Source organism: Ananas comosus, linkage group 8 (assembly GCF_001540865.1).
Source record: "Ananas comosus cultivar F153 linkage group 8, ASM154086v1, whole genome shotgun sequence".
Classification (NCBI taxonomy): domain Eukaryota; kingdom Viridiplantae; phylum Streptophyta; class Magnoliopsida; order Poales; family Bromeliaceae; genus Ananas; species Ananas comosus.
The window spans coordinates 9,356,773-9,381,186 of NC_033628.1; the positions used below are offsets into that span (position 1 = coordinate 9,356,773).

Sequence of the window (24,414 nt, forward strand, 5' to 3'; positions counted from 1 at the left end):
AAATAAAATCTCGAAACTGAAAGCAGTGGGTAAACCTAAAAAAGAAATCTCGAAACTGAAAGCATTGGGTAAACCAAAAAATTGATGAATATAAAATATCAAGAATGTGTCAATGCGAGGACCAGATTAAATTTCGACTAAAATTGAGGGACTGATAGCGCAATTAATCCTGAATATTAAGTACCCGGTGCCCGCCTATGATCTGTGCCTCCACCTCCTCCTTTTCCCTTTTTCTCTCTCTCTCTCTCTCTCTCTCTCTCTCTCCCCCCCCGCCCCCCCACACAACCAACTCTTTGTTGCCCCAGCAAATCTCAAAAGGAAAAAAGAAGAAGAACAAATGGCCTTCTTCAATTCCCATACTAACAATTTAGGTAAGACATCTCTCTCTATTATGTTAATTACTATGATCGAGCAGTCGAATCAACGATTACGGTCGAGTGATATCTCGAATCATCTCTGGTTTTTGAGACCGCCGTTTAAATGTCGCGGGAACGATGATGATGTCATGAAATCGCAAAATTTGAAAACATTTTCTTTAACGATACTTATTGATTGATCGCCGAATCGGATTTTGATTTTGATGGTGGATTGATTGTACGTGGTAAATTGTGGCAGTGGAGGGGAAGCGCGTGGGGATTGCGGTGGCGATGGCGGCGGCGGCGGTGGGGAGCTGGTGGTGGAAGGCGCTGCGGCCGCCGCGGCCGCGGGTGTGCGGGTCGGATGGGGGGCCGCCCGTGACGGCGCCGCGGATCCGGCTCCGGGACGGGCGGTTCTTGGCCTACGCGGAGTCGGGCGTGGCCCGGGAAAGGGCCCGCTTCAAGATCGTCATCTCCCACGGCTTCTCCGGTTCCAGATTGGATTCCCTTCACGCCTCCAAGGTAATTATTTTTATTATTTTATTAATTACTCCAATCCCAACACCTCCGTTTTCTCTTTTTTTCTTTTTCTTCTTTTTCTTTTTTTGGTGGGTGGGCGCGCACCCGTCGTATCACCCGCTAAATAAAATTATCATGCTTTGCTTTCGATAGCATAAAAAAATTTGTGCTCCTAACTTTTTAACGCTTGAATTAACTCATTTGTCCATTTCTAAATTTTGAAGTAATATTATTATTTAGATAAATTTTAAATATCATATTTGTAGTTTTGCACTCTCTTACTTTAGTATTTTTTGATTTAAAGTGTATTAATTTAGAACCCTCTTGCTTTATTTTTTTTATTTTTTCATTAGTTACTTCACTAACTTTTTATTAAATCATATACAAAAAACTTCAAATACCCTACCTATAATTTGTCGAATATTACTTTAGTACCCTTTAGTTTTAACTCTCTCACTGATTTAACGAAAAAAATTAGTAGAGGGATAATAAAAATAAAAAAATGAAAGCATGGGGGACTAAGTTGATACACTTTAAACCACAGAGTATTAAAATAAAAAAGTACGAAACCATATAAATGGTATTTGAAATTATCCCAAAAAATTATTATATTATTTTAGAAGTCCACCTATAGTGCTTCCGGAAATATAAAAAAGTTTGTGCTTTCGATTTTTTAGTGCTTGGATCAATCTATGTGACCATTTTTGGCCCTTTAAATTAATATATTATTTTTCTAGGGACCTACTCAATCCGAGAGGGAACTACTATCAATAATTCTGGATCCAAAAACTAAAAAGTTGGAAATACAAACTCTTTTATATTTTTGAAAGTATAATAGCTCTATATTTATTTTAATATAGAATTATCGTATTGTTTCTGATTGAATTATTAGTTTGGAACATGTGTTATGAGTTACAATTCTTACAAAAACTAAAATATAATAATAAGATCTAATCATTGTATACTTATTCCGTAGGGAAATAGCATTAATATCTAATCAAAGGTTTTGTATTCCACACAACAAACAGCAACAAAATTTTCTATGTTATTATTTTAATATGAAATCATCTTATTATTAGATATGACAAAATTAGATTGATTTGGGATTACATCTTATATGGTATAACTGCTATCAAAAGTGCTGATTATTTTATTCATTTTTTTAAAAAATAAATTTAGTTAAAAATGTGAAGTAATTAGACTTTAAACTTGCGATCTTAGATACAAATTTAAGTATTTTGCTATTTGCGCTAGAAATGATCAACGTAATTAGAATGATTTGATAGACTGAAAATATGATATGTATAAAATTGGATGAGTTCATAGCAGATGGATGTATGACCGAATTGATTATAGAAAACAAAATTGTCAGCTATAGTAGTAAATATTAAAAAGTTTAGAATCTTAATTGTCGAACACAAAAATTTAAACAATCTGATTCCTTTCATTTTATTATCTCACATTCCAACTTTAGTTGCTTGCAGACAAAAAACAAATCTTCTTCTTCTTATTATTATTATTATAAACAAATCAGTTTAATCCTTCTCCTATAGTATACTTATTTATTTTAGTTTCTTCAAACAAAATTTTTAAAAAAGTTGTTATACTAAAAACTTTATCATATTAGATATTTATTTTTAAAAATGCTAAAAAATGAACAAAACACTTTTTAAAGAAAAAAAATAATAATATCACGAAGAGTGTAAGTGGAGGAACTAAACTATCCATAAAAATAAAAAATTTCCCAACACTTTGACCATGCATGTGTGGCCTTTTCTCTGTTTACTTTTTCTTTTGGGCCACCTACCGCGCTCCACCGGAATTAGGTATGACTTGGTGCAGGCTAGCGCATCTAAAATTAAAAAGAAAAAAAAAAAAAAATTTTTATCTTTTTTCAAAAAAAAATTAAGGATAAACTTTAAATACCACCCATGTGGTTTCGCACTTTCTTATTTAAGTATTCTGTGATTTAAAGTGTATCGATTTAGTACCCTGTAGTTTTATTTTTCTCCTTTCGTCAGCTACTCCGTTAACAATTCATTAAATTATATATAAAAAACTTCAGATATCCCATCTAGATTTATCGAATATTCATTTTAGTACCTTTTAGCTTTAACCTTGTCACTGATTTAATGAAAAAAATTAGTAAAAAGAATAATAAAATGAGAAAGTGTGAAATCACAAGGAATGGTATTTGATGTTTTTCCAAAAATTAATTCACAAAGTTATAGCACTCCCTTTTTTTATGCTTACACTAATGGAAGTAGTTGTTAAAACCAAAACATTGTTGATGAGAACTGAAACAACTAAGTGCACCTAACAATTTTATTGTACCCACCTCAACTAAGTGCACCTAACAATTTAAAGTGATTGTCATAAATTTCACATAGATAAGAATGATTAGTATGGATCTTACATCATGTTAATGAATGAAAAAAAATCAAATTTATGTACAATTATAATTAGAAAGGTATGGTACTTTTTCCATAATTATAATGTATATTTGAGTCGTCATCAATAATACGAACTATTTATTAACAAAAGTGGGGCTAAAAATATTCACAGAAACCAACCGTCCTTAACGCAAGTGGCAAAAGACTTGGTGGTTAGTATCCAAAATTTCAAGTTCAAATTCTAATTGATTCACATTTCCAGCTAAGTTTATTTTTAAATGAAATAAACGAAGCGAGTAGCATGCTACCTATCTCTAAAAAAAAAAAAAAAAATCGTAGAAGTAGATGAATAATATATGCTCCTAACTTTTCATTCTTGAGATATTTAGAATTTATGATTAGTAGCTACATTATTATGAATTTAAAGGCTTAAAAAAAAAAAAAAAAGTTAAAAATGCATACTATTGATGTGCTTTTCTATTAACAGTTATCTATATAAAATTATTTTTGGTTTTATAATTTTAGGGTACAATTTTACGTGTGCATGACATTTAATTTTGTGGGGCTAAATGGTGGACAAAAATTTTGTGGGCACTGTCCCCAAACTAATAGTTTTGGGGACCGTGCGGTGCCACGTCTCTTTCTAAAAGCACAGGACAAGTCTTTTTTTTTTTTTTTCTCTTTCATGAGTGGCGGTTGGATGGGCCACATGGCGCCTATCCATACTATCTCTAAACTAATAGTTTGGGGATGGTGCCTATAAAATTTATCCCTAAATGATTTTCGTTACGTAATCGTGTCATGCTATAAAGGAAACGGTCGTCTTTAAATAGGATTAAAGACACTCGAACCCTGTATTTTTTGAGAAACTATTATTTATGTGGACTTGGTCCACCACATAATCGGTGGACCATCGAAAGCTTTTTTTTTTTTCATTCTATCCTCTTTTCCTGGACGTTCGATATTTAAATTTTAAGGGGGGGCGGGGATGGACGGTTGATGCTGAGACGGTCCACAGATGACGTAGTGGACCAGGTCTTAGCTATAGTGTTCCCGACCTAGTCCACTTCTTCTACTCTCATATTACTGTTTACATATACAAATAAATTATTCAAAAATAACTTAATTTTATTATAAAAATTTTCAGTATGATTGTAAGTTAAAGGTTATGATTTTGATAGGGTAGCGTATTTTAACTATAACGTTATTTATTTTATTTTTAGAAATTAATTTGAAAACTGATTATGATATTTCATTCTACACATTTGATCATACTCCTTATCTACGAAGGTCCTATTTTCTATACGAGACGTTTCTAATATAATTGTAGCTAAGGAGTTTGATTTTATTTTTCAAAGGTCTTGCTCTTCATAGGATAACGTTTTTTACCTACGATATAATTTATCTTTTTTTAAAAAAAATGACTTGAAATCCAAATATGATATTCTATTTTAAATATTTGATCACACTTTTATCTATCAAATATATAATTTTTTTTAGTAAATCAGAAAGATATACGGAATAAAATATTCATGTATCCAGACACAAATGTATAAATTTTTGAGTAAATCAGGAGAATACACTTTCAAAAACTACATAAATTTAAGTTGCCAATCTAAGTCCAGTATATTGACCTGTTTCAGAACAAGTACTGAAAATCTTTAGGATGTCTCATAATTCTTGTTACGGGAATTGATCTGATACATTATATACAGATTGGGATTCTAATTTATATCCAATTCGAGGCTGCTATTCTTGAAAATGCTCTTGTGACACCTTAAAAGAGAATCAGGAAAAATCAATTTGAACAAATCTAGTCTGAGTCAAATGAGAACCGGATGAAACCAGTTGAAACCGGAGACGAAATCAGTTTAAGCATCGTTGAACCGAAGGAAACAGGGCTACCGCGAAGCTGTGAACTATGCTCGGGTCCGATCCAAATGCTTAAGCTGATGGGGAGATTAACTCCTCGCAACATATACAGGCCATGATTCTAATGCGTCCGATGTGGAACTACTGTGTCAATTCGAAACTTGATTGATCGAAATTCGGGAGGCAAACAATTTCAATTGTAGTAGCTATTTGAAAGTGAACATGCTCTACTTGTGCAGGAGCTAATAGAAGAACTGGGTGTTTACATGGTGGGATTCGACCGAGCCGGATACGGTGAGAGCGATCCGAACCCGAAGCGGTCGCGGCAGAGCGCGGCGATGGATGTGATTGAGCTTGCGGACGCGCTCGAGCTCGGACCGAAGTTTTATCTGGTGGGCATCTCCTTAGGATGTCATGCTGTCTGGGCTGCACTCAAGTACCATCCTGAAAGGTAACTAACTGACTGACTGTCCTTCTGAACACGAAAAACCGTCTGACTACCAGAAATTGTTCTGAAACGTTTCCGTTCATGCATCCATATTCCATGCCCTCGACCCTTTCTTGTGTTACAGTTGGATTATTCCGTTGTAATGTAATCGCCGTTTTCAATTAAAATTACTTTAGACAGTTGTTATGTTCATGTACAAGATCTGACAGGCTTGAGCTGGAATGTAGGCTAGCCGGAGCGGCGCTGCTGTCACCTGTAATAAACTACAGGTGGCCCGGATTCCCGCGAGAGCTCGCGACGGAGGAGTACAGGAAACAGCAATCGGGAGATCAATGGTCTTTGAGGGTCTCATACTACGCACCGTGGTTGCTCTACTGGTGGATGAATCAATCATGGCTACCCACCTCAACTGCAGCCAAAGGCACCACTCCCATTCGCAACCGCTTCGACGCGCAGAAGCGAAATGAGGGCATGGCCGACGGAACGTATGAGACGGTTGGTGATTCTCTTTTTTTCGCCACAAAACTCTCTTAACGTAGTTACCGATAGCGCAGTTCACCTAATTCTTGCAATAGCAAACTTTTTTCGTAGAGTGGGAATCTTTGCGAGTTCAATGTTATATGTTCAAAATCAGTTACTTACATGTGCAATTCGTTCCTAAGGTTAATCATGTTGTTCTTTACTGGCAGAGGAGGAGAGTGGCGACGCAGCAGGGCATTCATGAGTCGTTTTACAGGGACATGATGGTGATGTTCGGGAAATGGGAGTTTGATCCGATGGATCTCTCGCCGACGCCCTTTCCGGTTCATATATGGCAGGGTGCTGAAGATCATCTAGTACCAGTTACATTGCAGAGATACATATCCAGCCGCCTCAGCTGGATCAACTACCACGAGATCGCGGAGGGCGGACACAGGCTGTATGTGATTCCGGGACTCGGCGATAGTGTCCTCAAAAGCTTGCTGGTGCAATCTTCTTAGGGGCACACCAATGTAGTCAGTTTGGTGTGAGTTGTATGCTGGAAATTTTATAAGCTGTTTGGCATGTAATCAAACTCTTAGGCAATTGGAAAAGAAAATATAGTCTATATTGAAATGATTATAAATTTGTGCAATTGTTAGAAGAAGAGAAAACATTTTGCAAATGGGGGTTTATGTTGTTATTGTAAATAAGAGCTACAATATTGATCTTGGAAGTACCATTATAGCAATGTTATGTACTAAATAGAGAAGTTGCTTTGGCTTATCAAATAGTGTAGAAGCTTGGAACTCATCAATGCTTAATTTCCACTTTTGGATCTGATCACTTATCTCTGTATATCAGAACCCAGTAAAAGTTCACCAAGCCAACCAAAATACAACTCCAAGTAGATCCATCCTATTGCCTTTGGAATATTTTAGCCTGTAGTACCAAAAGCTTAATTTGAAAAGGTACAAAATTTAAGAGGAAAATATAAAAAAAAAATAAATTTCTGTGATGACTTTAAAGAGAGTATTTGTTCTTAGCTCATTATTCTCAGTAGCAGTAAATACTCAAAAAAGAAGATAAGAAGAGTACAACGAGCACCCACAATTCCAGAAATACAAAAAAACGAGCATTAGGAGCTCCAAGAGGAAAAGGAAACTTCTTTGTTTTCTAGGCATCAATGACAATAAACACAAAAACAAACTCATAGCAGGCCATATGAACAGGCAACTTAGATGCCAAACCAAACTGATAGATATAGAGCTCGACTCATTTCAACCGGTTCGGTAGTTTACAGATAGCTAACAAAAACAACAGCACTAATCTCACTTTAAATTTACCTGGATACGCGGCCACACTACAAATGCCAGCGTTCCAGGTTGCAAGAACATGTACACATCTCTTAGAAATGATAGAGTTCGACGAGGCGAACATAAAAAACCCAGCTACTCATCTCTCTTCTCATATTCCAATGCTATGAATTCGGACTATTCACAAGCAAAAGAAAAAAAGAATCATGCGCTAATCTCCGAAGTGCACTGCTGCTCCCTATGGCAACTTCGCCTCGCCCAAAACATACTCGAGCAACTCGTTCTATCACTGCCTTCTTGCTCTTCCGTTTTATCCAGCTCATTCGTTGTGCTCTGAGATGGTCTAGGAGATTGAACTGGGCTTTCCGTTTCTGGTTCAATCGAGTCGCACAGTTCAGCATCACAAGTACAAGTGTGGAGGGAAACAGAAGGGAATAATGTGCTGCACGTGAGTGGGCAGACGAGTTCTGAGGAAACCGCTGCAACACGATTTCTTCTTATATCTGACGGCGGGTCAACAGCGCCGGGATTTAGGATGCACGGGTTGCAGAGGCCGAGCGAGAGGTTCGGTTTGAGTCCCTTGGCCGGGGTGGTGGGCAGCTTGATGAAGGAAACTATTCCGTTTCGGCAGAGGGGACATGGGATCGAACCAGGGGGGCCAACCAGTTCGGATGGGATGTTACTCGTTGAACACAGGTAGAGAGCGCACTTCACGCAGAGCTCATGCCCACAGCCTGAGACAGAAGGAAAAGTCCAAGATTTAGGCGCATATGTAAGATCAGCAAGAATATAATGCATTAAGAATCGGATGAGCACTGGACGAAATAAATCACATATAACTTATGAAAGGGAACGATTATAGAAGATATGAAATGAATAGTATACAGCAATGAATAAGATGATCAAAGATAAATAATTCCCTATAGAAAATATCTTGGATGGGATAGGAAAAACTCGGGTTGCTTCACAAGGATCAAGGTTGGTAGACTAACAAAGAGTGATAATAGCTTTTTCTACTGGATTGCTATTCTAATTGATAATGGAATGTATAACATAACTTGGCACGTGTAAGGAATTAGTAATAACTGCATTCATCTGTCACTACTGTGACAACAAGGACAAAGCCTTATAATGCAATCAATTTGGAAATACGCTACTTGGATAGTTTTTCGGCACTTAGCTGAATTCGACCATATTCTATGAAGTTAATCTGCCTCTACCAAAGATGGCTCTGCTAATATCTTCCGTTGAGTTAGTGTGAGCATAAAAACAATCAGGCAGGAAAACAACTTAAGCACTTAGGTGATTTTCATTTCCAAGGTGCACAAATTGACGCAGAAGAAAGGAGCCCTTTTTATGGAGTAACTTGAGTCTCACCTTCAGCAGCGACAGCACATGCTCTTTCTAAGCAAACAGCACAGAGATCGCTATCATCAGAACAAGCTGTTGAGAATTGCAGTCCACATTCTCTGCAAACATAGCAACAAATTTCTAGGTAACCACATCATCCTTGAAAGACACTTGTACATCAATCTTCTAATTGTAAGTGTGTCGCACTTTGCATAAATATATGGTTTGAGATATCATCACTCAGTTTCTTTTATCGAATGGCAGGATCAATAACAAAAGAAATAAGACTTACCTTGCTATATTAAGAATGCTCATGAGAGGCAAAGAAAGATAATTTGAGAGTGGAAACGTGGGGATGCTTGAGCTAGAATTAGGCGATAGTAAAGGCTCGAGCCAATGGCGTCCCCATATTCTTGCAACGTCAAGTGGAAGCCACCTGTATAATTGAACATACAAATACAGTTCATAACAGTAATCTAAAATGAATGGAAACTAACAAAAAAATTCAAGTCAAGACAAAGATTTGGAATAGTGCTAGACTAAAAGAAAATGTTTACCCATTACAATTCAATGTCAGCCTACTAGCACCTTTAGCAAGAAGTATCTGCATAAAAAAACAACTTCAATTCAACTAATCCACACACATTATTGAAACCACATTTAACTAATGTTGAAAGCCTCATAGAGGTTTGCCTGGCAACATTTGAGATTCCCTCCACAGGCTGCATAATGCAAAGGAGTGCTTCCAGCTCCTGCTTAGAAAGGATAAATAATAAGCTTCCCGAACACAAAAGTAAATAGCAAGAAACTGAAGAAAATGACAAAAATAGTTAATTTACCAATCAAATTCACTGATGTTCCATAGTGAAATGTCACTGCCGAGAAATTGGCACCTAAATCGAGCAACAACTGCACGCAATCGAAGTAACCATTCAGAGCCGCCATGTGGAGAGCTGTAATGCCTCCATCCGCAGGTTTGTTAATGAATCTCGCACGTGCACTGCAAGAAACCGACAGCAATCAAGTATCAGCATCCCCAATTCACATAAGAGTCTCAAAATTGCCAAGCAAAAAAGAAACAGGGCATACGATTGATCGAATTTACGGCCCAAAGAGGAAGCCGGGCTGTTTCCCTTGCTTTCCTGTTTATTGCCGCCGTCACAAGAAGAAGAATTATCTTCGAAGGGGGCACTTGGAATGAAGTCTGAGAGCAAAAGCCTAATACACCGGACGTGCCCGTCGACTGCAGCGAAATGCAACGCCGTCCTGCCGCTGAGATAGTCGGATCTTGTGACCTTCGAAACACAACCAAGCTGTATAAATGCTTTACTCATTAGAAAGGATAAGCACATGCAATCGTCCTGCAGAGGCATACATACATTGCTTCTGAAGAGGAGAAGGGTTTGGAGCACCTCCCAGTGCCCATAGCGGCATGCGTGCATCAGCGCGGTCTTCGTCGGGTCCAAGAAAGAAGAGATTTCCAACAAAATTAGCAATCTAAAAAGACAGCATCTTGCCGATCTAGTATTGATAAAGTAATAACTAATAACAAACGAATTCGCACCGAATCCGACCTTAAATCATGGGATTTGGACGGGACTCATTTGTATTACGAGACTCATCGAATTGCCGCAAACTGATTGCACCCAAACAGCGGATTCTAGAAAAACTAGAATTCCAATTCTTTAGAATTGGAATTCTAGGGTTTGGGTTTAGGGTTACAAGAAGGAATATAACGAGAGTACCTGACCACAATAGTTCCTGGAATTCACATCGGCGCCGTTCTCAAGCAAAAGCATCACAATCTAAGCACGACGATCCACAGCAAACACGGATCAAAATCGACAAAAGAGGAGATCAAACACAAATTACACCCAAACAGAGAGAGAGAGAGGGAGAAGGGACCTCGTTGTGGCCTTTAGCGGAGGCGAAGTGGAGGGGGGAGTTGAGGCCGCCGAAGGTGGAGTAGCGGGCGAGGCTAGGGTTGAACTCGAGGAGCATCCGCGCCTCCACCACGTCGCCGTCGCGCGCCGCCGACACCAGCCGCTCCCCCGACGCCGAGCACCCCAGCGAGTTCCCCATCGAATCGAATCCCGGCCGTCCGATCTCCCCCCACCGATCACCCCGATCTCCGCCGCACGATCATCGCCCCCTCCTCCTCCTCCTCCTCCCCCCCCTCTCCGCCATGAACGCTCCCTCGAGCTAGAGCAAGAGAGAGAGAGAGAGAAAGAGAAAGAGAGAGAGAGGTTGGAGAGGGGGAAAGGGGAGAGAGAAAGGGGTAGGGAGTGGGGAAGGAATCAACGGTGGGGATTAGAGATGGCGGTGGGTGGAGGTGGAGATGGGGGTGGGGCCCATGCCCATGCCCATGAGGAGAAGGAGGAGTTTGAGAAAGGGAGGAGTAGTAGAGACAAAGTTAGGGTTTATTTTTATTTTATTCATTCGCGCACCCCACCCGTGTCTGTCCAAGCAGAGGGGAGGAGGGAAGCTGTTCGAACAGCGCCATCATCACCCTATACAGCTCCCCCAAATACAGTAAATGATAAATATATTTCTATAAATTTTAATTTTTATATATTATTTTGAGTCCGACTCAGATATTATTGATAACACCAAATACTTGATGCTATCGAATTTTCCACCGTTAAATTTAACCCTTTAATTATTTTTACCTGTTAGATTATACTATTCAACCAACAACTCACTCAAACCCTAGGGAGTTCATATCATCCTAGCCGTATATTTCTTCGTCCAAAGACCGAAAACCTAATAGCACTAACAGCTTAGTACTATTGATAGCATTCCAGCCTAGTTCTATTATTTTTATAAAAATTCTAATGTTTTCAAATATATATCCTTATATTTTGTTATTATTAGAGAACTATTTATATTTTCAATTTTATCATTACAAATATATTTCTTCAAAAGTCATAACAGTATAATATAATATAAAAGGATAAAAGAAAAGTATTTAACCTATTATTAACTAAATTTTTCTAACGGATTCTAACGGCAGTAATATATTTAAAAATATCAGAAGTTTTGTTGGAATAAATATGAAAGTTGAATTTTATTGAAATATATATTTATTATTTGCCAATGTGAAATTAATCCATAATAATAATGCTGGTAGAAAGAGACATGCTTTTTTTTTTTTCTTTTTTTTTATTACAACATTGCTTTTTACGTCAATTCGCTATCCATTTGCTCATGCACACACTCACTCGCACAAGATTAGTAGATTCATGATTGCTTTGGACTTATTACAAATTAAACAAAACTTTTCATCTTATATGCATTTCATATTAGTAGGTTCAGCTACAAGTATACTGTTTATTTCAGAAATAATTACAAGTTCAGATATAAACAGTAATTAGACCAATTTTACTAGAATAGTGAGAATTTGAATAATTATAGCTTGAAAATAATAATATCTTATCTAATTAATTAACAATAATATATTAATTAATAAATTTATTAGCTATAGATATTATAGTAAATTAATAAATATAATAAATATTAATTAAATAATTATTTAATTAATACATTTTTATAATTAATTATAAAAATAAGTTATCTTTTTATTTAGATAATTAGTTAAAAATTATCTAATTAATTAATATAAAATATTAATTAAATAATAATTTAACTTATTTAATTAACTAATTAATAGATTAACCGAAATATTGATTAATAAAATAATTAACAGTGCATGCTGTTAATTAATAATTTAATTAATCATAAGTATTTTAATAAATTAATTAATTAATTAATAATTAGCTAATTAATAGTTAGATAATTAATTAATTAATTAAATTAATTAGATTGGCCTACTATTAGATTAATTAAAGAGCTAATACAATAATTAATGTTATATTTACTTTAGTTAAGCTTGTTCTCAAATTATTGGAACAAGCTTGTTCTCCTAGAATAGCAGTTTCAAATTTATATTAGCTTATTTTTTAAGTTCGAAAACTGCTGTTCTCAAACTCTCTAAATGATGTTTGTGTACAAGTAGGGAATAAGAGCGTATTCCTCCACTTGTTTCACAACCAAACACCACGGAAAAAGTTAAAAAAGAAAAGAGAAAAAAAAAAAAAAAAAAGCCAAAAACAAGATATTGACTAGGAACAGATTTTGCCGTGACTGTTTTGTTTTCTTCCCATCATTCTACGAAATTCTGATTAGCATTCCAGGGATTTAGCCGTTTCTGACCCAAAAGAATAAAATGTATGAAATACATATCTTCTGATTTCACAGGATGAAACAAGAGAATTTGTCCACGGCAGTTCCAACGAATGAAGCTGATACAATTGTCAATATTTTGTTGAATTTGGTCAGATCTTGTTGAGCTTCCGAGCAAGATAAATGGAACACACAGATGCACCCACCAAAAGAACAAAACAAGACCGACCGCCCCAAGCGCAAGCGGCAAAAGGCTTGGTGGTTAGTACCCGAAATTTTAAGTTCGAATTCTAATTGATTCATATTTTCAGCTATCTTTATTTCTAAATAAAATAAAACGAAACAGATAACATGCTACCTATCTCTCTCAAAAAAAAAAAAGAACAAAAGAAATAACACTTCGCAACACGCAAGTGTGATATGAGGTTTGAGATAGATGAAGATAACATGCTATTCGTGTAGTTTATTTCATTTTAGAAATAAGCTTAGCTAAAAATATGAATCAATTAGAATTTGAATTTGAGACTTCGAATATCAATCATAAATTTTTTGTCACTTGCGTTGAGAACAGCCGGTGGTATGGTATGAGGTTACATCGAAGCATTGCATGGTTTGGACTCTCCCCACCTAAGTTGAGAAAAGAAATGTATTGCTACAGGACAGATATAATAAATGGTCAGGTCTCACAGCACGTTACAGGGTCGGTGCTACTTCTTTTCGGGGTTTGACTTCACTTGGATCCTTCCAGGCAACTCCACTGTAGCCTAAATTTGTTTTTTTTTTTTTCTTTTAACTTCAAATAAATAACCAACCCTGCAGTGAATTATTTATTTGACCATAGATTGGATCAGGTTAAAATTTCGCAATGGAATATATACGGACACTTAAATTTCATCAAACTGCATGTCTGCATTTCATGCAACTAGGGCTGTCAAGAGCTCGAGAGAACTGGAGCCGGCTTGTGTTCATTCGTTAAAACACCAAACATGAACTGAGAAATACTGGACTGAAAAATCCAACTCGTGCTCGGCTTGCTTATTAACCAGCTGAACACAAATTGGCTCGCGAACAATAAGTTAAATTGTTAAATTGTCAACTCTACTACTGGGTAGGAAGTTGAAAGAAACTTAAAAAATTAGAATCATAATCTAATAATTAAAATTTCTAAAATATAAATTTCTTTACATTTGAGTTGGCAAATATGTATTTGAGCTGTAACAAGCCGAACACAAACGTGGTGAAGTATATTATATGTATATATATAGAGAGAGAGAGAGAGAGAGAGTAAAGCTACTATATTATCGGAAGTGTAAAGAATCAGATGCTTTCGACTTTTCGACCTTTAGATCAACCTCTTTGATTATTTTTAATATTTAAATTAATATTATTACCCTGTAAAAATCACTCAACCATAAGAGGACCACTCAACTCTGAGGAACCGCAATCATCCCAATTATCCAATTTTTAATCCAAATACCAAAAAATTAGAAGCATCAAATTCTCTGTACTTTTAATAACACATTCAAGCTATATGGAGCCAGCCCTACATGTAACAACCAAACACCATGTGGGATCTCCTTAAAATCTTCTAGGCAAAACCCAAAGTATTACTAAAGGCTGGAATGCTTCCAAAAATATGAAGATTTTGTGGTTCCACTTTACTTTTGATGACGAGGCATTTAAATCGATAATCAATTCCATTTGATATAACTTACCAAGTACACTACTTAAATTAATTCTTTAATACCATTGGCATAGTGAGAGTGGTTCAAAACAAATAGCTGAAAATAAAATGGTCATAAAACATAATAATATAAAACTTAAATTTCAAAGTTTCCCCCAAATATAAAAAAAGAATAAAAACTTAAATTTTAAAGTGGTACACAACTTGATAGTGTAAAGTATTTTGTAATAAAATTTCACCAGATTGTTTACACCATTAAACTTCTAAATGTCTCACATTGACCAGTAAAAGCATGGATGTTGAAATCTTTCAATCAACAAGTAAAGAAAATCCAAAAAAAACAATGATATTTGATTTCTAGATACTTTTACCAGTGTACATCATATCTAACCGCTCCGACATTCGATTCGAATGCGCCATTATTGAAAACAGAGTGAAAGCATGGAAACCTCCATGCTTCCAAACGCACTACAGCTCAACTCGTCTCATCACCTCAAATCCAAAATAATTTGGCCTAATTATGCTTTAAAAACACAGGGAAATCCGATTAACTTAGAAGCCTGCCCAACTTTGGAATCCTCAAACACAAAATCCCTACATATTTAAAGTAAAGACAACATTGTTGAGCTTGGAATTCTCCCGAAATTACAGCTGCCATTAGAACTATTTAACAGAGTAAACAAATTTAACATTAAGAAGGGTAGAGAGGACATTACTTCCCTCCAGTAATGCCCAATGAAGCCACCTGATAGAGATTTACCTTCGAGATGGAGCTCTGATCTTTGGTCGAGACTCAAAGAAGTATCACCTCGCGGCTCCGTGCTCTAAATTGTTACAGTTCGCACATTCCATATTATACCAAAATTAGGTGCTGCTTCTATTTGTATTCATTTCCTCATGTGCTCGGGAATAAGCCGTTGTATTAACTCAGGAGAGGTGCCTTCAAGCTCTGGAAATGCATCAAACCGAATTTTGGAATAATTTGATAGACAAGAATCAAGATGGACTAATAAACACTTCAAGCACTGAGAAGGAAGCTTAAATTTTGAACAATAGTTGAAAGAACAAGGCATTACCTTCACTTGTGAAGTTAAATAGAGGGGGAAGGGGTCGTCCATTTGGCAGGCGGGTGCTGGGATCTCTCAACTCGTCGAAGAATGGATGAGCACAGGCCTCCAGCTGCAAAATAAATTGTCGCATGGCACAGAGTTTCCACAGTTTTTGCAAAAGCAAAATATCTCATTGGAGAGATAAAAAAATTGAAGTTAACTCTTTATTTTGGTAATTAATTGTCGCATGGCACAGAGTTTCCACAGTTTTTGCAAAAGCAAAATATCTCATTGGAGAGAAAAAAAAAAATTGAAGTTAACTCTTTATTTTGGTAATTAGAGTCCGTAAAATCTCAAAAAGAAATGGTAGAAGGAAAGCCTTCGATGTCGCAATGTTGACCTTCTCATTTGCTCACCTTACTTCCAAACTTTTAACAAAACAAAAAATATTAAAAGAGAAATAGAAGCAGCAATCGCAATTAGAGCGCAAGCAAATAAAATTAGGAGTTGCAGCAATCCTTACAGCAGTGCAGCGCAAATTAGGAGAGTATTGGAGTAGCCTTGAAACAAGATCAACAGCTTCAGGAGGCATACGTTTGTGAAAAAGCTGCAAAAGAAAAAAAAATTGTAAAGTGCGTCATTTACTAATACATGAGCTCTAATGTACGGATCCACTGACCTTGTGCCACGGGTGAGCTTTGATCTGTGGAAATTTGAACTCCGTGTAGTTTGGATTCATACATTTAATCTCTTCTCGTGTCGGGGTACCCAAAATCTTTTGCAAAAGCAACAATCAATTGGGAAAATGCTCAGTTTAGTAAACAAATATGAATAAGTGTTGGTATGAATTAAATTCTGCAATGACATAAGACCTTGATGATTTCCACCAGTTGATCAACCCCACTTTCTCCAGGGAATAAAGGCTGCAATAATAAAGGAAAATAAAATAATAGTTTACTTAGTACGCCTAACCCTAATAAAACACTGAAAATCTACACCAACAGACATCATTCTAACAATTATAAAAATAGGTGTTAGAAAGCAGGAATTTCACATTATAGTGAATAGTTGAATCATATATATTAAGTTGAAAATTGAAGATATTGAGGGAATTTAATTACCAAGTTATTAAGAAAATAGTAAAAACAAATTTTGCAAATGAATTATTCACCTACCACTTGAAAAGTTCTCCCACCCCCCCCACAAAACCGAAGTTAAGATTATAGATATATACATCACAAGTTCCCATGCTAAAGACAGCTAATAGAAGAAAGAGGAGAGGGAAAAAAAAAAAAGCCAAATGGAAGAAAGAGGAGAGGGGGAAAAAGAGGCAACCTTGACTGTCGAGTGGCCAACTGAATATATAAGTGCTCATTCAGTTACGCATAACATAACAAAATACTGCTATGTCTAAGTGAGAGCGTATCTTAAACATATTGCCATTAAAAGAAGGGGGAAAAACTGCAAAGAAACTCTCACTAAAACTACCAGCTAATCTCACCTGTCTTATGAGGAGCTCAGCTAAGACACAACCAACAGACCACATATCAATCGCTGTGGTATATTCTGTAGCTCCAAAGATAAGCTCGGGAGCTCTATAGTACCGCGAGCAAATATAAGATATGTTAGGCTCTCCTGGAACCTGAAAATGAGTCACTTCATGTCAAAACAAATAAAAACATCATAGCAAAACTAATAACAAACTATCACATACCAACTTCTTGGCACTTCCAAAATCACAAAGTTTAACTTGATGAGTGTGGGGATTGACCTGCAAAATGAGTTAAATCACCAACAGATTATATTAGAGATAAAATACAATATGACTCCTTTATTTTTCTGAGAGCAAAGGTTCCTGCATCATAACAGCAGAGCAAAGAGATTGCTCAGAGGTGGCCAACAAACCAATAACCAGGGAAAGTAGAAGGATTCACTGTTTGGATCAGCCATAAAACATAAATAAAACTCCAAAAGAAGAAATAAAATACATGCAGCAAATATATGGCTTCCATAATAATAAAACAGGTTATAAACCTAATATTGAAATGAACACCTATTTCCATTCATGCGGATATGTTGAAAAATAACACATAAGTAATCAAATTATAAGAGAAATACAAAATTTGCCATTTTCTTCTTTTTGTCCTAAATTATGTAAACACTTGGATAGGGTAATATTATATACACCACACTTAAGTATATGCCCCTGATTTCTTCATTCCATGTGGCTAGAAGAGGGGGGAAAAATTGGTATTAACGGCAGGAGGGGCCGACAAAAAGCATTATATAAATGCCATTTTACTTTAAATTTAAAACATCTTTATAGACAAAGCCCGAACAAGCCTTTCTATGATATCTCTTAAGAGAAAGACAAGAATGGAGAGAAGCACTCACCAACAAATTTTGGGGTTTAATATCACGATGACATACACCGACGACACGATGAATGTAAGCAAGTCCACGGCAAATCTGCAGAATGAGCAGCATCTTCATCATAAATGCTCTAAATTTCCAACAAAGACAAATCATTTACTTAGCCACCACTGACCTGGTATGTATATAACTGAACGAGTATAAGAGGCACATTCTGGTTCATTCGGTTGTAGTACTTTGCAACGTGATAAACAGTCTCAGAAACATATTCAAGTACCAGGTTGAGGTAGAGTTCATCTTTGTTAGTGGTTGAAAAGAAATAATGTTTAAGATGAACTACATTAGGATGGTTGAGCAATTGCATAATTTGGAGTTCCCTGTTCTTATATCTCTTATCCTGTAGCACCTTCTTGATAGCAACAGTTTCCCCAGACTCCACGCACTTAGCCTGCACCACATTACATTAAGACATTCTGTGACTATAGAACATAGAAAGATTTAGGAATGAAAGTGAAGCATTGGATTGTATAAAGGTCACATGTTGGTGTAAGATAAAACCTGTGATTTATACCTGAAAGACTACACCAAATGAGCCAGTCCCGACCACACGCTCTGCCATATATGAGATTGTCTGGTGTTCAATCAACAAGGATTTAATTTATTAGAGCAAACATGGTGGTTCAACAAGTTATAAAATTGTAGCATATACTGTAAGACTATTAGGAGAGAGAGAGAGAGAGAGAGAGAGATTTTAAGGGACAAAAGTTACACCAGGCTATTGAATTGGATTCAAGTTAATAATCAAAACTCAGGCGAACAATGAATCTCAAAAGTAGGACATGAATATTCTACATAGTTGTCAACAACAAAGTTAAACAGAGACCATTACAAGGCAATGTTACAAAATTGATCAAAGCAGGCAGCTTATGATAAACAAAGCAGCTGCAGAATTAGCATGCCTTAACAAATATTAAGAAAAAGAAATAAATAACAAGTTCATGATAAACAAGAATTAACTTGTGGTTCTGGAAAAATCACCTGTTTCGGCTGCCCATTCCGACCGCCTATTGTTGTTGCAATTATCTGACCTGCTTCTGCTACATTTCCATTCACCATTGTGCCCTCAATTTCCTGCAAAATTCATCATCAGAACTATGTTTATTGTGTAGAGAATATAACATACGGCAAGAAAGAGAAGAACAGCCATGAACCTTCTCCTTGTGGTCGTTAACTTTATCATCTCTTATTTTCATCTCATTCATTTCGTTTGGAAGCTGATCAACGCCTGACGTGCTTGCCTCAGTACTCAAATGACTTGATGATCGGTCTACAACAGTAAATTTGTCCTCGACCAAATGCGGTTCAATTAGAATGTCCCCTGCGCCATCTTGATCGACCTTTGCTCTTTTGGAGCCACAGTCTCCACCCTTGCAATGAAAGCAATAAGTAGTTTTCAGAACACCATAATAGGATTATAATTGGTTTTTTTTTCCTTCTTCTTTTTATTGTAAGTCATAGGCTTGTGTGTGTTCACATCCCGTTTCCCCATACATGCATTTGTTAACAGCATATAATTTCTCGGTTATTTTGCTCTCTTCAATTTCAAGATCTTTGACTCTTTAAGTATCTTCTTCATCGTTGTCTAATGTGAATGTTCCTACAATCTACCATGGATGATCATAGTACCAGGAATGCAATTCTTGTTCCGAGAATGGCGTCGTTTTTTGCTATCAAAAGCCTAATCATTGTTATTGCAACATCAATCCCAACTATATGCGCCACATTAAGATGGGAGAATCCAACAACCTATAAATTATGGTCATGTTTGGATGCATGAATATCTTATTCAGGACATCTTTTTGATTTACTCAACAGTGTGATCAAATGTCTAGAACGGATAACCATATTTGGCCTTCAAGTCATTTTTCATAATAAGATAAATCAACTCGGAGGTAAAATATGAAATCCTACCAAATCATGGATGCCAAAACCTTAAAAGGAGAACAAATCAAATTCCTACCTTCCAATCACACTAGCAAACCTTCACACAGAAAAAGATAACTTTGGACATCTTATTCCAACTTCTAACCAGGGTCTGAGCCAAAATGCTCTAACAAAAAAAAACTACAACCAAAAAGCTGAAGATGCTTGATTAAACAATTTGGGGAAAACTAGAATTTTGACAGCATTATATTTGGATCACACTATTATATTTCCTAAAGAGAACAGATATCTAGCATCAAAAAATCATAACAAAAGATCAAAGCAATCAACAACATCAATAGTTTTCATTTCCATAACTTTAACGAACCGATTCGATTCGCAATTAAGAACAAAACAAGAAAAAGGGGACAAAAGCTTTAAAAAAAAAAAAAGCTTGAAGGAGAATAGGTTCTTACGGGATCGGATACGGAGGATCGCCCGGACGCAATGCTCTTAAGCCGCCGCATCATATGCATCCTTCTCCCTCTTCCTCAGGCACAACCACAACCCAAACCCTAATTGCAACGCCCGATCCCACCCCCACAGCCCGAAACCCTAATTACAACACCCAATCCCCCCCCACCCCGCCCCTCCCTCTCTCTCTCGCTCTCTCTATCTCCACATGTGTTCAGAGAGAAGGAGAAACCCTCTCTCCCCCTCTCCTCCCCTCCATCGCCGAGCTCGGAGTCGGGAAAAAGAGGAAAGGTAAAAAGGGGAGAGAGAGAGAGAGAGAGAGAGAGAGAGAGAGGGGAATATAAAATAAAAAAAAAAGAAAAATAAGAAAAAGAAAAAGGCAAAGAACAGAAACTATTGAGCCGTTTCTCTCTCTCTCTCTCTAACAAAAGAAAACAAATCAGCGCTCGCTCTTTCTTTCTCTCTCTATGCTTTTTTTTTAACTTTTTATTTTAAAAAAAAAAAATTATGGCCTCAATTATGAGGGCTTCGCTGGTTCGCCAGTCAAATTCTCGGGAGCCCAACTCAATCATTTCCACCTCCCACGGATCCGCATGTCGAGCTCTCGGCGCATCTCGTCCGTCCGATGCTTAGCAGTACAGGATCGGACGGATAGAAATGCAGTGGCAGGTAGTCTTGGACAGTGCCATGGGCCGAATATCCGTATCGATGTTTTTTGGCCTTTTTGCATAAAAAATTTACTTATTTTAGACTTTTGTAAAATTGGGTCATATTTTTCATTTTACAGATTCGGTCCATTTTTTCAGCAAACTGACCAAAATACCCTTATTATTTTTTCTCTTTCCTCTTTCTCTCTCCTCTTCGTTCTCTCGNGCCCGCCTCCCGCGCGCCCCCACCCTCGCCGCGGCGCTCGCGGTCGCCGATGCCGACCCCTCCCTGCAAAACGCCACCGGGTGGACGTCGCTTGGCGAGGCCGGAAGTCGCCGTGGCGCGCCCCGTGCTCTTACAGGAAGAAGAAGAAGAAGAGGGAAAAAAAAAAAGGTGCTCCAGCAGGAGGAAGAAGAAGAAGAAAAAGAAAAAGAAAAGAAAAAATTGCTCCGCCTGGCCTTCGCTTTTTTTTTCCGGCGGAAAAAAAAAAAGAACGAGAGAACGAAGAGGAAAGAGAAAAAGTAATAAGGGTATTTTGGTCAGTTTGCTAAAAAAGCGGATCGAATCTGCAAAAATGAAAAAGGTGGCCCGATTTTGCAAAAGTCCAAAATAAGTGGATTTTTTATGCAAATTGGCCATGTTTTTTTCTTAAAAAAAGAAATTATTTGTACGTCCCAAAATAGATGTACATTTTAAATCCCGTCTATTTTAGAGCGCGATGATTTTTACTAGTCACACTAATATAATTAGTAAAAAAAATTTCATCTTTGGATGAATGAGATGTATATTGTATACTCATTTTAAAGTGTCTGTTATTTTGTATTGGGTAATACCATATGTGTAAAGACTCCTAACTCTTATGAACTCCTAAAATTGCCCTTTCAATTCTTCTTTTTTGGGGGGCATTTACTTTTATTTACTTTGCTTCAAAGGCTAATGTTAAAAATAGACTCTTTTAGTATTCCAAATTCTTTCAAATATATTCATAGAGTTAGAAAGAACAGTTATTATATATGTAAAATTACGAGTCCGGCTATGATGCTTGTAAAAGTACCAAGTATTTAGTGTTTATAAATTTTTTACCGTTAGATCTACGTCTTTGATCATTTTCACCCGTTAGATTATACTATTCAACCAACCACCCACTTAACCCTAGGGGGCCCACATCATATTAACCGCACATCCCTTAATCTAAAGGCTAAAAACTTACAAACACCAATGACTTGGTACTTTTAAAAGCATAGGAGCCCAATTCGTAAAATTACTATTTTATCTTTTTCAAATATATCGCTCTATTGTCGCCAATTTTTCTGATTTGTCCAATAAATTACAAAAAAAAAATATTTTGACTTCTTTTATTTCAAAAATATCTTTAATTGTTACTAACTTTTCTTATTTACTCTTAAATTAGAGGCAAAAAAAATTTTGATTTTTTTTAAGTCCGACAGAAATAAGATATTTCAAAAGTATCGAGAGTTATATAGACAATTATCCCTTTTTTAAGAACACTCCAAATTTTAACACTTTTGCAAAGTCGCATACTTTAATTTTGACAATTAAAATTTTTAATTTTTATTAAATAGCTTAATAGATTTTGTTTTTAGCAAAATTACTAATTGAACGGTCATTTTAATCACATGTTATATATCTTATATAGGAATGTCATTGGGTTAGATTCTAAGCGAATTTTTTTAAAAAAAATCTAAACCCTCACACTCGATAACCATAATCAAAACTCAAGCCTGAATCCAAATCCAAACTCAATAATTTTCGAAAATCCGTATCCAAAACTATATCCAACCAAAACTCGGGCGCGTTTGGTTCAAATTATGTAATATTACAGAGTATTTCGATATATCCAGATATTTTGAATTTTTAAATGAGATTACTACTGATGTTGTATTAGCGTGTTTGGTTTAATGCAGTACTGTAATGTTGGATTACAGTATTTATAGTATTACTATATTCTGTTCAGTCTATAAAATTCAGTAATCTTGATAGTATATTCTAATATTGTCCTTAACCACATTTGACAAACTTTTTTTTTCTTTTTACAAATAATTTTTTTTACTAAATTTTATTTTAAATAATTTAATTTTTTAAAATTTTAAATTTTAAATNTTTGAGCTGGAGGGGGCGCGGAGGCGAGCTGGGGCTGCGGGCGTCCGGCGACGCACGTGGCCGGGGCACGCACGGCGCCGCGGGGGGCTCGAGGCGCCGTCTCGAGCCGTCTCGAGCCGAGCCCCCGCGGCAGCGGCGCCGTCTCGAAGCGGCGGCGACGACGGCGGCGGCGGCGGCGGAGCAGCTTCCACCTCGACGCGATCCCGACCCCCAGCCTCCTCGTCCTCCCAACCCCCAACCTCTCCGCTACTACTACTACTACTACTGTTACTCCTCCTCCTATGCGCCCGAGGAGGCCGGTCAATCCGCCGGCCGAGCTCGAGGTCGGCCGGTGCACACCAACACCTCCCTCTTCGTCGCCGTCGCCGTGGAGGAGGCGCACGTCGACCCGGCGGCCTCACGCGGGCGCTCGCTGTCCCGGCTGGCCGGGTTCTTCGTAATGGTGTAATGGTGCACCATTACACCGGTGTAATGGTGTAATTTCACCATTAATGGTGTAATGGTGTACCATTACACCATTAATGGTGTAATGGTGTAATTACACTATTAACGGTGCACGCGGCCCGCGGAGCGGAGCCGCGGGTGGAGCTCTGCCGGGCGCAACACGAGGAGGGGGATGACGACGACGGTGGCGGCAGGGTCTGCTGCTGCTGCTGGAAGAGGATGAGGGCGGCGGCGGCGTCGTTGGATGAGCTAGGGGGGGAAGGGCGAGGCCGACGAAGACGGAGGCGAGGGAGGGGTTGATGGCGCGGAGCTCGTCGAGCTTGTGGGCGGACGCGGCGGGCACAGCCGGTCTCGTCCTTGCAGAGGCGGGTGCGGTACTGGGCCGGGTGGAGCCAGGACTCGAACACACCGTGGGCGTACTCGCAGGCGTCGCTGTGGTGGCACGAGCCCTTGCGGAACTTGGGGCAGGGCACGCAGCTATACAGGAACTTGCGGGGGTCGCGGCGCCGCGCGTTCTCGCCCGGGTGCACGAACGGGCACTCCGTCCAGTCGTGCGAGTACACNGGGGCAATTGCTTATATACTCTTGAAATTTTTTCGACTTATCTATTTATCTTTTATAAAAGGCTAATATTAAAAATACTTTTTTAAGGTTCTAAAGTTCTTTCAAATATACCCCTAAAGTCAAATTCTGTTGGTAAACTGTTAGGAGCAGCTGTTATTTTTATAAAATTACTATTATGCCCTTTTAAATATATTTTTTTACTGTCACCTACTTTTCTTATTTGCCCTTAAGTTAAGGGT

The 24,414-nt window shown here is 37.5% G+C and overlaps 3 protein-coding genes across 3 annotated transcripts; 1 reads left to right on the forward strand and 2 right to left on the reverse strand.

Annotated features, from left to right (window-relative positions):
* LOC109714705 lies at positions 215-6,686 on the forward strand. The gene is made up of 5 exons (XM_020239399.1): positions 215-371; positions 616-878; positions 5,380-5,591; positions 5,816-6,083; positions 6,278-6,686. Exons 1-5 carry the CDS (start codon positions 338-340, stop codon positions 6,566-6,568), a joined length of 1,068 nt encoding a protein of 355 aa, XP_020094988.1. The 5' UTR covers positions 215-337; the 3' UTR covers positions 6,569-6,686.
* Positions 7,303-10,879, reverse strand: LOC109713776 (probable E3 ubiquitin-protein ligase XBOS33). The gene is made up of 10 exons (XM_020237966.1): positions 10,619-10,879; positions 10,459-10,518; positions 10,093-10,164; positions 9,803-10,008; positions 9,553-9,713; positions 9,407-9,465; positions 9,271-9,317; positions 9,006-9,149; positions 8,741-8,832; positions 7,303-8,097 (listed from the first exon to the last, which is right to left on the reverse strand). Exons 1-10 carry the CDS (start codon positions 10,793-10,795, stop codon positions 7,568-7,570), a joined length of 1,548 nt encoding a protein of 515 aa, XP_020093555.1. The 5' UTR covers positions 10,796-10,879; the 3' UTR covers positions 7,303-7,567.
* LOC109713777 (shaggy-related protein kinase NtK-1-like) lies at positions 14,907-20,557 on the reverse strand. The gene is made up of 13 exons (XM_020237968.1): positions 20,401-20,557; positions 19,213-19,428; positions 19,040-19,132; positions 18,573-18,632; positions 18,177-18,449; positions 18,023-18,097; positions 17,343-17,399; positions 17,130-17,270; positions 16,501-16,551; positions 16,308-16,403; positions 16,152-16,235; positions 15,656-15,758; positions 14,907-15,528 (listed from the first exon to the last, which is right to left on the reverse strand). The coding sequence occupies exons 1-13, from the start codon at positions 20,458-20,460 to the stop codon at positions 15,467-15,469; spliced, it is 1,371 nt and encodes a 456-aa protein (XP_020093557.1). The 5' UTR covers positions 20,461-20,557; the 3' UTR covers positions 14,907-15,466.

Bases quoted from the DNA above. Each gene is read 5' to 3' on its own strand.
- LOC109714705 (XM_020239399.1), top strand. From the start codon at position 338: ATGGCCTTCTTCAATTCCCATACTAACAATTTAG. The intron at 879-5,379 runs GTAATTATTTTT...CTACTTGTGCAG, and splicing joins ATTCCCTTCACGCCTCCAAG to GAGCTAATAGAAGAACTGGG. The intron at 6,084-6,277 runs GTTGGTGATTCT...CTTTACTGGCAG, and splicing joins CCGACGGAACGTATGAGACG to AGGAGGAGAGTGGCGACGCA.
- LOC109713776 (XM_020237966.1), bottom strand. From the start codon at position 10,795: ATGGGGAACTCGCTGGGGTGCTCGGCGTCGGGGGAGCGGCTGGTGTCG. The intron at 9,466-9,552 runs GTAAATTAACTA...CTTTCTAAGCAG, and splicing joins AACATCAGTGAATTTGATTG to GAGCTGGAAGCACTCCTTTG. The intron at 8,833-9,005 runs GTAAGTCTTATT...CTATGTTTGCAG, and splicing joins AGCATTCTTAATATAGCAAG to AGAATGTGGACTGCAATTCT.
- LOC109713777 (XM_020237968.1), bottom strand. From the start codon at position 20,460: ATGCATATGATGCGGCGGCTTAAGAGCATTGCGTCCGGGCGATCCTCC. The intron at 18,633-19,039 runs GTGATTTTTCCA...ATTGAACACCAG, and splicing joins GGAATGGGCAGCCGAAACAG to ACAATCTCATATATGGCAGA. The intron at 16,404-16,500 runs GTCTTATGTCAT...CTTTTGCAAAAG, and splicing joins AACTGGTGGAAATCATCAAG to ATTTTGGGTACCCCGACACG.